Consider the following 15,324-nt stretch of genomic DNA (forward strand, 5'->3'; position numbering starts at 1 on the left):
ATGAGCGTGTAGTTTTCAAACCCCTGCTATCTTGTGTTTTGACTACATTAGCATTCAGGTATACTGTATACAACATACTGTAGTATTTATTGGGAAAATAATTTCACCTTATGTTTTAAAAGTTGCTTCTTCATGAGACAATGTAAATGTAGGTCAAATGTAAGAGTTTCATATCTGCTCTTTAAGATATCTTCTAACTTTGCACTTTGATATCTAGACAACTTCCATTTCTCTCATAGGAAACACTCCGTCCCCAGTTTGAAGCCAAGTATTACAAAATGGAGGTCATTAATCCCATCACAGGAAAACCCGAGCCACATCAGCCCTCCTCAGATAAAATCACTCGTCTTCTTGTTTCCGTTTCAGGAATATTCTTCATGGTAATGTATCTCATCAGTCTCAGAGAGCTGTGGGAATTCACGTTTGGAAGGATTTCCAACTCATAGATAATGTGACCCTGAGAATATAAAAAACCCATTACAATACATGGAAATACATACAGTTAAACAAATTAGAGAAATGTTAAGATCTCATAAAGCAAAGTTGTGCTCCTATTTAGATAATCAGTCATTGGGAGAAACAGTGATCACCCAATATAAAATTGAAAATTTCCCTGACAAATTAGATTTTCTACGTTAACACCAAGTGTATCACCAAATGATTTATCAGTGATTCAAGGACTTAGTGGTACAGAAATCAGCTGAGCCAAGCTAGTTGGGGATTTTCAGCAATGGATAAAAAAAATGAGTCTAGTGGGAATAAAACCGATTTCCATCTGGAAATTGAAATTTGAACAGAGTTTTTATTTCAGTGTGATAATTTTATAATGCTAAAACAACTCAAATATTTATGGGTTTCTATTTGTGGTTATTTATATTAAATTACGAATAAAATTCTGTGTATGTATAGTGAGCCATGTGAAGTCTTTAACATATGCATACATGTGTATGAATAGATCTAGGTAATTAAAATATATACTAATAGTTACTGTTACAATTTAAATCTCAAATTTTTTACTTTAATATTACTTTTAAAACTTGTTATTTATTTATATTGGAAATACAGATATATAGAGATGAGTATAGACACAGGGAAAGATCTTCCATTCACTGGTTCACTGTCCAAGTGGCCCCAACTGCCAGAGCTGAAGTGATCCGAAGGCAGAACCGAGGAGCCTCTTCTGGGTCTCTCACATAGGTGCAGATCCCAAGGCCTTAAGCCATCCTTGACTGATTTCCTAGGCTGCAAGCAGGGAGCTGCATGGTAAGTTCAGCAACTTTGACATGAACCAGTGCTCATATGGGATCCTTGCAAGGCAAGGATTAGCCACTAGGCCGTCATGTTCTGCCTATACTACCATTTTCTTAAGGCAGAAAATTAAATGTGTTAATCTACTAAAAAAGGTAAATTTCTTTACTAACACTTAATGCAGTGTATGTGATTTGTGTTTCGCATCTTTTCTGCTCTCCCATACTGCAGATTTCCTTGGTGATCACTGCGGTGTTTGCAGTAGTAGTGTATCGCCTTGTTGTCATGGAGCAGTTTGCATCATTCAAGTGGAATTTTATCAAGCAACACTGGCAGTTTGCAACATCTGCTGCTGCTGTCTGTATCAACTTTATAATCATTATGCTGCTTAATCTTGTAAGTCTTTATAATATTACATTTCAATAGGCACTATATTAAAATTTTTGTGTATAAAATAAAAAACTTTTGTCATACAAAATAACGCAATATTTGGACAAACTTATAACATTTCCTGAGCAAATCAAAAGGCGGTTTTTCAAAATATGCTTGAAAAAATTACTGCCAAAACTCATGCTACTTAGCATTTATCGCCACATAAGTAATTCTAACTGCATACTAATGTAGTAGCAGTAGTTATGTCTGAAAAATAGGATAATAGTTTTGTTTTCTTCAAATATTATCTAATTTTTGGCAGATGCACATAATTTTGTAGATTCTCTACAATACATTTCTGTTTAAATTAGCAAAGAAAACATTTTGATTTTAGTTCCTGGCATTTCACACTAAAAATTCATCGAATCTATTGTCTTAACTTTATGAAGCATGATTATATGTACATTATTATTTAAACTTGCAAAAACTAGAAAAGAGATTTCCCTACGTATTCCAAAAGTAAGAGAACAAAAATTCAAATTTTATTAAGCACTATTAAATTTTAACATTATTTGAGGAGTTAAAATACAGCTACAGAGAAAGGCTGTGGACTTTTACCTGATTCTGTTTTCTATAGCATATACAAATGGAGCCACAAACCAGAATTTTGAAACAGCAGGACACAACAATCAAATGTTACAGTGTTCATCTACCATCAGCGGAATAATATATGGCATATACTTTTCATGTAATATAATATTTTTGTGGACCTTCAAATAGTAATTTCTATACATAGACATTGATTCAGAGTCAGGAAAAAGTATGTAAATATACATAATCTTTTAAAACTTATACCAAACATACCATAAAATATGGAACAAATGGGAAATAGAAGGTAGCAGCTTCAGTCTACTTTGTTAATGTTTTCCTTTAGCAATATGCTTGCAATTTGAGCTTCCTTCAACGTCTTGTTGTGGTATTTTGAAATAAAAGCTACATATACAACATTTTGATAACAAATTATTTGATTTTTAAATTACTATGTCATCATTTCCTGTGAAAGAAAGACATAGCTCCATTGAAAATTATTGTATTCTAATAATGTGCTTTCCAGCTTTAATACATATACAAAAAATAATTAAATGAAGACTACGAATGTTTTGAAACAATGAGGCTTTAAATTTTTTTAAATGTAATGGATAGTGTGTACAGCCGAAAATTTAAGCTGCTGTTTATGCATTTCTTTTATCTCCTTTATTTTTTTTTTTTACTTCTTTTTAATGTTATCATTTTATGATACAGTTCCATAGATCGTGGGCTTTCTCCTCTCTCCTCCCCAATTCCCTCCCTCCTCACTGAGTTTCCCTATACCATTACTATAGTGTAGTTCTTCATACACAATCATATGTCCATCATTTTGGGCATGCACAATGGCAGAGACCCTAGCATCCTATTATCAAAATATAGTAAATAGTTTCACTGGGAGTCCATCTTTTGTCTGGAAATAGAGATGCATACTGCATTGTATCTTCACATCTGGATATGATAGTCTCCATTTCACAGTTACTATACATCCCCTTAAATGAAAAGCCACAAAATAAAATCAACAACAGAAAGAAAAATACAAATTTACAATGGCATAAAGTAAAATAACATACTACTGAATGACTAATGTGTCGCTGAAGAAATGAAAAAGAAAATCAAGAACCTTCTTGAAGAAAATGATGCTACTGTATGATCTATGAGTCAGTGAAGAATTTAATGAGAAGGGTTTTGAAGAGATGAAGCTAAAAAAAAAAATCAAAATCCATGAGAGAGTTTCTGCTGATCTTTGTTGGTGAGATATGTCTCCTGTAAGCAATAACTAGATGAGATTTGCTTTCTAATCCAGTATACTAATATGATATTTGATTGATGAGTTTAAGCCATTTAAATTCAGAGTTAATACAACATAGGTGGTAATTTGGTTCTGTCATTTTAACAATGAGTCATTCATTCATTTAGTCTACTGCTGTTATTTTATGGGATGTTGTTTGCATTTGCCTTTGGTTTTCGTGGGACCTATTTTCTCTGTCAAGAGAATATCTTGAAGTATCATTTGTAAGGCAGGTTTAGAAGAGGCATACTCTTTTAAATTTTCTTGACTGTGGAAGAATTTTATTTCATTTTCAAAGACAAAGGAAAGTTCTGTTGGGTATGTTACCCTGGGTCGACAATCTTTTGCATTTAGAATCTGGAATATGTCACTCCATTCTGTTCTGGCCTGTAGAGTTTCCTGTGAGAGATCCCCTGTGAGTTTAATTGGTGTTCCTTTATATGTCAGTTGATTTTTTTCATGTGCACACTTAAGGATCTTTTCCTTATGTTTGATTGAAAAGGACTTAATTATCATTTGTTGTGGTGAAGATCGCTTTTGGTAAACCCTGTTGGGAGTTCTGTGCCCCTCCTGGATGTTGTTTCCCAATTCTTTCTCTAGATTAGGGAAATTTTCCCTTATTTCATTGAATACTCCTTTAATCTCAACTTCTCTTTCTGCATCTTCCGGGACTCCCATAACTCTTATGTTAGGCCTCTTAATAGTCTTTCAATTCTTGAATACTTTTTTTGGCCTGCTTCCAGCTCTGCTTCCAGAATTTTGTTTGCTTCCTCCTGGTGACAGGAAATATCTTCTGAGATTATTTCTTCTGCTTCCTTCAGTGTATTTTGGAGACTCTCCACTATATTTTTAATTTGCTCCACTGTATTCTTCATTTCTGATAGAGCAACTTTCATTTGATTAATTTTCCTTGTGACATATTTCTTGAATTTCTTGAATGCCTGCTTTACATGCTTTTCGTTGTTTATAAGAAGCTTTTTAACAAGTGTTTTGAATTCTGTATCCCCCATTTTTGGATGTCTTCCTCAGTTAACTCTGAGGTTGTTAAAGGGTTTTGCCCCTTTACAGGAGAGTCTTCAGTAATATTCATTGTGCATTTGTTTCTTCTTTTGCCCTTGTCCATTGTACTTCTCATTATCAGAGTATTCTCCTTGGGGCAGGTTTCTAAGCTATGTTACCCATAGGTCTACAATGCTATTTTACTTATTGCAATTGGCACACCGTTCTTTGTTTGAAGTCAGTTGTACCACTCCCTCTAGCTTGTTTCAGGTCTGGGTTCTTTTTTTTTTTTTTTTTTTTTTTTTTAAGATTTATTTTTATTATTTTTTCATTGGAAAGGCGGATATACAGAGAGGAGAGACAGAGAGGAAGATCTTCCATCCGATGATTCACTCCCCAAGTGAGCGCAACGGGCCGATACCATGCCGATCCGAAGCCAGGAGCCTCTTCTGGGTCTCCCACGTGGGTGCAGGTTCCCAAAGCCTTGGGCTGTCCTCGACTGCTTTCCCAGGCCACAGGCAGGGAGCTGGAAGGGAAGCGGGGCTGCCGGGATTAGAACCGGCGCCCATATGGGATCCCGGGCGTGCAAGGCGAGGACCTTTAACCACTTGCGCCACCGCGCCGGGCCCCAGGTCTGGGTTCTTATGTTAGATTTCCATCATGGTCTCTGTAGCCCCAGGTCCTGGCTGCACCATTGTGTGTACAACCTTTCTCCCACTTCTGGTTGGAGAAGGTCCGGGGTTAAAGAGACATCATGTGTCCTATACAGCTAGGTTGTTGGTGGTACTGATCTTGCAGGAACCTGTTGACCTTTAGGTCTGAGGGCCACACAGACCTATTTTGACTTGTACAATGCCATAATTGGTATTATGTGGACCAGTGGAATGCATTGAGCTCAGTGAGTGCTCGCCGAGTGCCTGATGTGTCACTACTTGAGTTCTTTATCTGTTGGCCTTCAGGTCTGAGGGCTACCTGGACCTGTCGTGGGTGGAACCTGTCGTTGCAGTTCACTGAGTCAGAAATGAGTTCACTCCCAGCTCCATGGATGCATAGTCCTGCCTCATAACCTTGCTTCCTTAAACAAAATGGCACCTAATTTGGCTCTAGGGAGGCAGACTCAACTATGAAATCTACCCTGTTCCTGTACAGCCCGTTTGGCACCTGCTGCTTTGTCTCTGCTCCTGGTCAAATGAAACAGACCAGCAGGGCAGGCAGTTCTTTGTCTGGTTTCACCTCTGCAGCTCCAGGTAAACATCCCTTCCCACCTTGTTGCTGGTGGAGTTCTGGCTGCCAGTGGAGTTCAGATCGCCATTTGCTGAATTCCGCTTGACTATCAGTCACTGCAATAGCACAGCATTGTTTCTGCTGCTTTCCTGCGTCTGTCAGTCTCCAGATACCCCTCTGCTGTTGTTATTCCTCTGCTATTTCCTGGAATGCGCCCCCTTTGCTTCACACTGTCTAATATTTCTCTGTCTGTTTAAATGTGTCCTTATTCTATTCTGCCATCTTGATTCCCTATCTCCTTTATTTTATTATCTATTTACTGTTATGAATTTGCTCCTATGATCTCTCTGAAACATTTCCTGGTTATCATCCTCACTTAGAGTTCAGCTTCTGATCATTTTAAGCTTTGACCATTAAAAACTGTGAACTGATTATCTCCCTGTCCCTATTCTAACATTTTCCTCTCTCCCTTACATACAATTGCTGAAAGGATATTTCTAAATTGCAAGTTTAATCACTTTACTTTCTGTATGAGACTATTTCTTAGTTTGCATTGCCTCGAACAAAATTCTAAATCCATTAACCTGGCCCAAGGATCCTTCTGGTAATGTAAACCTGGCTTTCTTTGCTCTTGCTGTGTAAAGTTGACTCTAGCTCACCCCTTTCCCCACCCTGCATACCAACCCACAGAGCCACTTTCACTTGGCCCTCTGACACTTGACTTTCACACTCTGGCCTTAGTTCACAGGCTTCCCTCAGTCTGCAATGCCCCTTTTCCCTTGTCACACCAGGAGACTATCTCTTCATCTTGAAAATTCTCAGTCTCTTATGTTGACTTGCATAATATCTTCTTTTTTTTTTTTTTGTCTTGCTTATAAGCTGATTGGACATTTCTTTGTTCTCCGTCAGTTTCTACTAGTAGAACAAAGCAATCTCTTTTCTGAAATCTTGTAGTGCTTACAATGCCTGCCTTTTCCCAGGCTATGTGAGTGCATGTTCCTTCCAAGCAGAGCTGTCATTTCTCAATTTTCTATCTACAAGTTTCTGCTTAGTCCTTCAAAGTATTCTACAATATATCCTTTTCATATATCTGAAATATGTATTATAATCCAAATATCCCAGCTAGCATCTTTCATACTACATGTGCTTGTAATATTTTTTATTTATCCCAATTATGTCTTTTAGATTTGCAGTATTACTTTAACCAAAGTTACATACTCTTTCAAGATGTCTAAATTGGCAAATCTTGGCATTCCAAGTAAATAGTCAACTGGAAGAAAATTGTGGGCAAATATATATTAAAAATCTGATGACAAGACCATGTTACAGAACATGAAAGCAATTTTAAAAGTCTTTTATCATGATTTTGAATTAAATCAACTGGAAAACTGACAGATTGGACTGCCACTCAGAATCTTCCTTGTGAAGTTAACCAAGCTAAATTTAAATCAAAATATTTAAAAATAAATCTGTATTATGATGTGCAATTTGCTCTCAATATAAATTATCATTTATGCACAACTGAAATAAAAATAAATCTTCTAAATCCCATAATAGTAATTAAAACATCAATTCATTATTTTTAAAATTCCATCCCTAGGTGTGACTAAGAATAAGGAAGGATGGAATTTGAAATTGGAAATTACTTTTTCTGAATTTGGCCTTTTTAAGAATTTTGTGGCCACCTTAGCATACATGCTGTTAAGGATGCCTTGTGTAGCATAGTTACTATCACATCAGGAAATATTACCAAAAATATAATACAACAAATAATAAATAAAATAACAAATAAGCTACATAAATAAAATTGATGAATAATAAATAAAATAAACAATAAAGCAGAAATATGAAATTCTTTGAAAAATGTTGTTTTCAGTCATACTTAGACTTTGTCATATCACAACTGCCTAACCTCACATGGCTTTTATAAATTTTCTGAATTGTCATTCAGAAAACTAGAATTGTCATTTATTATTCAAATGTGTAAGATTAGGTCAATTGAACCATTTAGTGGATGAATGAACTCCATTAAATTTCCTTCTGTTATCTAAAATGTCATGTGTTGTGCAGGGAATGTATAAGAAGGAAAAAACATACATGCACTTTCTCTCTCACACACACATACATAATCTATCTACACTAAATCCCTAATGTGACTAATGTAAGTTCTCTGCTGATTCTGGATTCTTTCCCATTTTTCAACCATTTAACTTGTACAGTCCAGAACATACACACCTATGCTCTTTTTCATGGACCCGATTACTTTCCTTAATACCAGGTTACCACTGGATAACAATTATAATGCAAATCTGTTGTTATGCAATAGGGCAGATCAAATAGTTGGGCCGCAGATCTTAAAAAGGAAAGATGGTAATGCCAAGTGACTCATTTAATAAGAGGGCTTACGTTAAAAAAATATATATTTATTTGTTTAGTTCATTCATGTCCATGGCTTCTAGCAATTCAGAACAGTAAATTACTGGGAAAGAGCAGTCTCCTCTTGACTTTGCAGAAGCCTGTTTTGAATTTGTTTTTGTGATCAAGTTTAGCCTGTGGAACTCTGGCTCAGAAGACTACTAAACAACTGTCACACACCCATGCCTTTTCCTGTCTTGCTGTTCCTTCTCCCACAAATTGATTTTTACGTAACGCCCAATAAATGCATTGGAGAGAAGATGATTTCTTAGTCCACAGTACTTTCTAAAATCTTTATTTTGACTTCACGTGCTGCCCCTCCTGCACCCACCCACACACACACCCAAGTATTTATTTTTGAGATGTCTGTGACCCGCCTCCTACTAATCTTCTGCCTTATTTTGCTACTTTGCTACTGCTTTGTTGCCACCCCTACCCTTTCTCCTCCATCCCCTTGGTGAAATTCATTAAATCCATGTCAGTCTCAGGGCATCTACATCACTGTGTCTTTATTCGGAGAGAGCTTATTTAGCCCAGTTTTCTGTAGGACCCCATTCCTTACTTCATGCTACAAGGTGGACCTCCCAGAAAGGCTTGCTTCAACGTTGTATAGAACAGGGTGCTAACAACTACTGCTCTCTTCAAATCAGCCTTTTTGTGCCACTGATAGAATTTATAACTTTGAGACCAACACATTTTTGTTTTGTATTTATTTCCACACATTAAGATTTAAGAGTCATTAAATTACAAAAACAGAGACATGCTTATTTGGTGAATGTCATCTAGTTCCTCAAATGCTACCATATATAGTAAAAAAAAGTTTTAATCTCATTTATGTGTACAAATCAAGGAGTCTGAGCCTATTTAAATGTTAATGTGATGTTTTTAAGAGTTTAAGTTTTTCAGCATGGTATCCTATGTGTGGGTTGTATGTGTATGTTATTGGTAAAGACCATAAGACTCAGTTGTCTCTGAAGCCCTAGCACCTTCCCTCCCCCACATACATTTCCAGGGCACACCTCACAGAGACATGTAAATCTTGCCGAAGTGATTCTTTTTACACACCATGTATTTTGTTATATTTAAAGCACAGAGTCTTCCTGCACTTTGTAGTTTTGAATTTAAGTTAATTAATTTTGTAATTCACTGTCATGGTTACATTAGCTGATTATACTATTGGACTCTTGTATGATGTGATTTTCAGTAACCCTGAGAAAACTCTCAGCAACCTTCTGTGAAAAGAATTGTCAGGGAAGGAGAACAATCTTCAAAGTGTGTGGATACACATCTTTGAATTTTGAGTTCCAGGAGATCATATTGCTAAAATTATTTGTTGAAACTTGCTTTTGAATATTGCTATTATATATCTACATGCACATACATTTATTTAGAAATATGCCACTCTTCTTTCTGTAGAAAAACATATATTTACTTGGAATATTGTAAGATGTGTGTCCTTTAATTGAATCTTATATGTGGTGTTCAGAGTAGTATGTGGTAAATGAAAATGAAAATATTGTAAGAAAATTATTTTGTGATTGTTATTTACAAGGTCAACAGTTTGGACTTACAATTCTCTTAATCAGAAAAACTGTTTTGTTTCTTTTAAAAGTGCAATTATGTTCATTGTCTTCATAATTTGGAAAATTCAGTAATGTAAATTCAGACATTCAGTGAATGTGTCTATATAATACTAAGTATGACCATCTTACAAGTTACACCTTAGCTGTTTCTTTGAATGTGTAAGTACCAGCACATAGCATTTATTATGTGTTTTCTTTTAATATAGGCATATGAAAAAATTGCTTACCTCCTGACAAATTTAGGTAAGTGTATTTTTCTTTTTTATATCTAGTAAGAAAACTATGAGTATATCATCCTAGAAATCCTGGACATATATTAACATTCTAATATCTTTGGTGATTTAATTATATATACTATAAAAATGAGAAATATCATATAGAAGTTAGCCTATATTGGACAATAGAGTTGTAATTCATGCAGTTTCAAAACATAATTAGTAGAAATTAGCAAATGTAATATGCCATAGTTGAAATCAATTACTTCCCCAATTTTCGGTTCTAGTTTTTTCTTATGCTATTTTAATCAAAGTATAATAAGACGTATAAATAACTTAAAAAAGTGTATTGAGAGATTTCTGATGAAAATCAGTCCTTTGCCACTTTACACAGACAGGTCTGTTTCCTAAACACTGGAAACAGCAATTTTTTAAAAATATTTCGTAAGTGTCTTATGCTCTTTTTCAGTCTGTTTCTAATGTTGTTTTCCTCCATCACTGAAGTTTATCTTTGAGAAACTATTTCTTTTCCATTTTAAAAGTACCAGCTAGAGAACGTATCTCTTAAAACTCCCTGAAGTACTTGGTTGTGCATGCTTCTTCATTCCTCACTATATACACAGCTGTCATATATTCTTTTTCCAAAGTATCAGCAGTACAACTAAATTAATAATTATATTCACATAATTATGGCCATATAGCTAGTTTGATATCTAAATTATGTCATGTACCCTGATCATGGCTTAGTACCACTCTGTTGATTAAATGACATTAATGCTGAGTTTCTAAAACTTTTCTTATTTGTCCTAAACCTTTTTTCAAGATTTTAAAAAAAGTCCACTTAAGCATATAACATATTCTGGACTGTGATTGGTTTCCTGAAGTTAACCTCCTGAGCTGTCTCTCTATTCTAATCTGTGTGGGTTGTTTTCTGTATGATGGCCACCTGCATTTCCACTTGCTTTTAGGAATACCTTGTATTCCTCTCACCTTTTTCCCTCAGTTGGATTCTATTTACCTAGTTCTCTTTCTTCTATTTTGTCTTAATTTCTTATTTTGCTGCCCCCGTATTAATTTCTTGGAATTTTGCATCTTTGAAAACATCTTTTTTCTAACCTCAAATTTTATTTTAGTTTTCCTTCATAACTGAATTCCAAGCTGACACTTCTTTTCTCTTTGATTTAAAAAGCAATTTATTGTCTAATTATTTTAAAATGTTCATAAATAGCATACATTTTATGGGGTTGAGTATAGCTTTACAACAAATGCATAAAGCAAAAACTGATCAAATAAAGCAACTCAATTTTTTGTGAGTATGGATTTATTTATTCATGTTTATATGTTTATTTATATCAAAGTCAGAGTTACAAAGAAATTCTATCTATCCATTTGTAGTCTATTCATTGATTCACGTCCCAGGTAATTGTGATGGCTAGGCTAAGGAAGGCCAGCCAAAATTAGGAGCCAGAAGCTTCTTCTGGATCTCTCAGATAGTTGTAGTGACACTTGTGCCGTTTTCTGATGCTTTCCCAGGAACATTGGTAGGAAGCTAGATTGGAAGTGGGGCAGCCACGATTCCACAGGATTCCAGATGGGATGCCGGCGCTGCAGACCAGTCATCATGTTTTGGCTTTATATATATATATATATATATTTTACCTATGTAGAGCATATCATATCTTTCCTTACAATTCTTTGTATATGTTATAATTTAGTATCAGTCACTAAAGCCACCCCATTGTGTCATGAAATATAACTTCAAAGAAGTAACAAATTTACTTGGATTTTTTGGAGGGAAAACTAATCACATGGTCACATGCTGTGACCTGCTTGGATGTTTTCAATCTTTAGAAAAAATTGCTTTTCTCATGTTGAGATTTCAAAATAATAGACTTTGGGCAGAGATTTAAGAATTCATTATGTTGGGTTCTGAGTGCAACACAGTTTATGTATCTGTTGTGTCTTTCAGGAAATAGACATGAAATGGAGTCAGGGATAATGAGAGTTTTCTTAGGAAATATTTTTTTGAAAAAAAAAAAAAGCATGAGGCAAGAGCAGGGTGGGACAGGGAGAGCTTCATATAACAGCACAGAGCTGGTGGTCTTCACTAAACCAGTGGAGATCTCTAGAAAGAACATCTCAAGGATTGAGAGGAACCCAGCATTGAGTATACTTGGCCATGTCTCAGTAGCCCTATCGTTGCTGAGCTACTGGTTCCTTGAGGCCTGAGAAGCAGGAGGTCTTAGTCTGAAGGCTGTGCTGTTAAAAGCATGAAAACAGCTGGTAGTTGTGAGCTAACTGCGTTCTGGTTTTGAACAAGTTCTGCTACAAGAAAAACTCTAGTGGCAAATTTCCTCCTGAAAAGTCAGCAACTTCCCTTCAAGAAGTTTTTTGTTTTGTTTGTTTTGTTTTTTAATAAATTGTTTGATAGTTTCCTTCTCTCATCCTATTTCTTTTTTGAGGCTCTTTATATTTACTTATTTCTTGCCACATTCTTTAATATGATTTCCTTTACTTTCTCCTTTACTATGAACTTCCTTAGGGTTTTTGCAATACAATGTCATTTTTATCTCCCTTGTCTTCTTCTGGATATTTTATATCTCATCACATTTTATACTTCATAGAATATATGACATTCTTTTCATTCTTAGTATCCATTTCCTTTGTCATTTGGTTCTTGTTACAAAAATGTCATGTTTTATGGAGGAAGTGCCCAGTAATTGTTAAGAGTGTAGAATGTGGAGTGAGAATGCATGGGTTGAAAACTTTTCTCCATGAGGTAGGCCATGTTTAACCCAGGCTGCTGCCCCATTCCATCTGTCACACTCACCAGTGGGAATTCCAACCCAGCTAGGGTGACCCCTTAGCTCCCTAACCAGGCCTATTCCCAGCCACAAATCTTGCTCGGGCCAACAGAGATTGCTGTTCCACATGGGTGAGCCCACATACTCACCATAGATTCTACTCTGTGACCTGGTTCGTTCGCACGCTGGTTAGTGTCGTGGCTCAGCCTCACATTACCCATTCCTGTTCTGACTCTCACTGGTGGATTCCATGATCTAGCCCTGCAGGTATAGTTGCCTTGTCCAAGATAGTCCTTCAAAGTCATTCCTCACCTGGACATGAACCTTCAGGTTGCTGCTCACCCCTACCTATGTCATTACCCAGACCCTCTGTAACCCCACACCCCAAGTCCTCCAGCCTACACTAGCGTGAGTTCTGTCCAAACCGCCAGCCCAGAACAGCCAGAATTCCTCCAGCTGTAGCCATATGCTAAAAGAGCTAAAATCCCAAGTCTCCAGCCTAGACCAGCCTGAGTTCCACCAACCTGCTGTTAATTTCTTTGCACTGGAACCAGCAATGTAGGTGGCATAATCATATAGTCTGTGTACCAAGTCCAGACACACATCTCAGATGTTCTGATTCCTAAACTTTGGGAACCTGACTCTTCTGAGGCCATCAGGAAGTAAAAGGACATGATGTTTGCCACTGCCAAAAACTACTAATGGGTTTCTCCAAATAACAAGTGCTGTGGCCTGGCCTAGAAAGCTTGGTGTACTAGCCCTTTAAACCTCTGGCCCCAGATCTCACGCATGCGCAAGGGTCTTCAACCTGGACTAAGGAGGTCCATGGCACTTTCTCCCATACCTGGACCACGCCCATCCTCAGCTCTTGTTCACTTGGGCATGTGCAGTGGTTTGGCTTGGGGAGGTGCAAAGCTACAGCTATAACCACATGAAAAGCTTTCAATGTCTCCACCTCAGTCCATTGAACCTGGCAAGTGGATAGCAGCAGTTCTTTCAACCCCCACACCCTTGTTGGTGCAATGTTACAGAGTAGGGAACTATGCTGACACACTGATAGTTAAAACAACGTGATCAGGAACAAAGCCCAGAATGCCAGCAAGCTATTGGCTGCTTTTCCCTCTGCAATGTAATACTGGCCGAGTAAGAAAGCAGTCTACGTAGTAGCCTGTAGCTGGGGGACGTTTGTTTTTGAAAACTGGCTTGTTTTATTAACCATAATTGTCTACATTTGCATCCATTTTGTCCTAAATGACAAGATTTCATTAATTATTTGTATTAATATTCCTTGGTGTATATATGCTACATTTTTTTTATCTAGTTGATGGCTAATGGATATGTGGATTCATTTCATATCGTATCTGTCATGAGTTGGGGATGACTTAGACATGAGATACAAGTAACTCTTTTATATGCTGATTTTATTTCCATTGGATGAATTCTGTAGACCTATTTTCAGATGACAGAGAAATCTCCTTACTGATTTTTAGTTGTATTTCCCTGACGGTCAGTGATCCGTGACTGGGTGCAGCTGGGTGATAATTAGCACCTGCTTGTTGGGTTCATTGACAGAATGGAAACTGTTGCACCATTCAAGTTAATTGACAAAATGGCTCTGGAGGCTCTGTGCCAGTTTCCTCCTGCTTCCTATTGTGTTAAGTTAGACAGCTTCCTTCCTGCCTCTTGTATTTCGCTGATTGAACACATGGGAACTTTGTACAGTATAGCACTCAATCAGATTGGGGATGAGAGCTTAAAAACCCCTACCTTTAGGGCCCAGCGCATTAGCATAGTGGTTAAGGTCCTCGCCTTGCACACCCCGGGATCCCATATGGGCGCCGGTTCTAATTCCGGCATCCATGCTTCCCATCCAGCACCCTGCTTGTGGCCAGGGAAAGCAGTCAAGGATGGCGCAAAGTCTTTGAACCCTGTACCTGTGTGGGAGACCCAGAAGAGCTTCTGGCTCCTGCCTTCGGATGGCTCAGCTCCAGCTGTTGCAGCTGCTTGAGGGGTGAATCATCAGACGGAAGATCTTCCTGTCTCTCTTCTGCTCTGTATATCCGTCTTTCCAATAAAAATAAATAAATCTTAAGAAAAAACAAAACCTGACTTTGCCAGTGTGGGGCAGTGGTGTCTGGAGTGTAGCAGGAGTGGCTGTCGCCAAGATTGGCTGATAAAGACCCCTAACATTCTACACTTGGGTTCGGCATGATCTCTCTCACACTCCGGAACCATCCTAAACATTCTTCATGTCTGTTGGACATTTGTCTTTCAATCCTGAAATAATGCCTATTCAAGTCTTTTTGTTTCTTAACTGGATTATTTTTTCTGTTGCTGTTGAGCTTATTGAGCTTTGGATGAGCTTTGCAGTTGCAAGTATTTCCCCATTCTGTCAGTTTCCTCTTCACTTTGTGCAGTGGTTCCTTTGCTATGCGATATTTTCTTCCTTATTTAATCCTTTTTAAAATGTTTACTCTTATTGTTTGTGCTTCTTGGCCTTATTCAAGAAATCTTTCTCTGTGCCAATACCTGACAAAATTCTTCAGTGTTTCTCTTTAGTAGATCTGTAGATTTATATCTTTGATTCA

General features: G+C 37.0%; 1 protein-coding gene across 2 annotated transcripts in view; it reads left to right on the top strand.

The window, feature by feature from the left end:
• Positions 1-15,324, top strand: part of ANO3 (anoctamin 3) — a 314,467-nt gene that overhangs the window by 269,470 nt on the left and 29,673 nt on the right. For both annotated transcript variants that reach the window (XM_040980289.1, XM_040980290.1), the window contains 3 exons: positions 240-380; positions 1,480-1,644; positions 9,924-9,960. In XM_040980289.1, coding sequence (XP_040836223.1) covers positions 240-380; positions 1,480-1,644; positions 9,924-9,960 — 343 coding nt within the window. The remainder of the gene's footprint in view (positions 1-239; positions 381-1,479; positions 1,645-9,923; positions 9,961-15,324) is intronic.

Source organism: Ochotona curzoniae, unplaced genomic scaffold, assembly GCF_017591425.1.
Source record: "Ochotona curzoniae isolate NIBS_2020 unplaced genomic scaffold, NIBS_Ocur_1.0 contig_3432, whole genome shotgun sequence".
Taxonomy (NCBI): Eukaryota; Metazoa; Chordata; class Mammalia; order Lagomorpha; family Ochotonidae; genus Ochotona; species Ochotona curzoniae.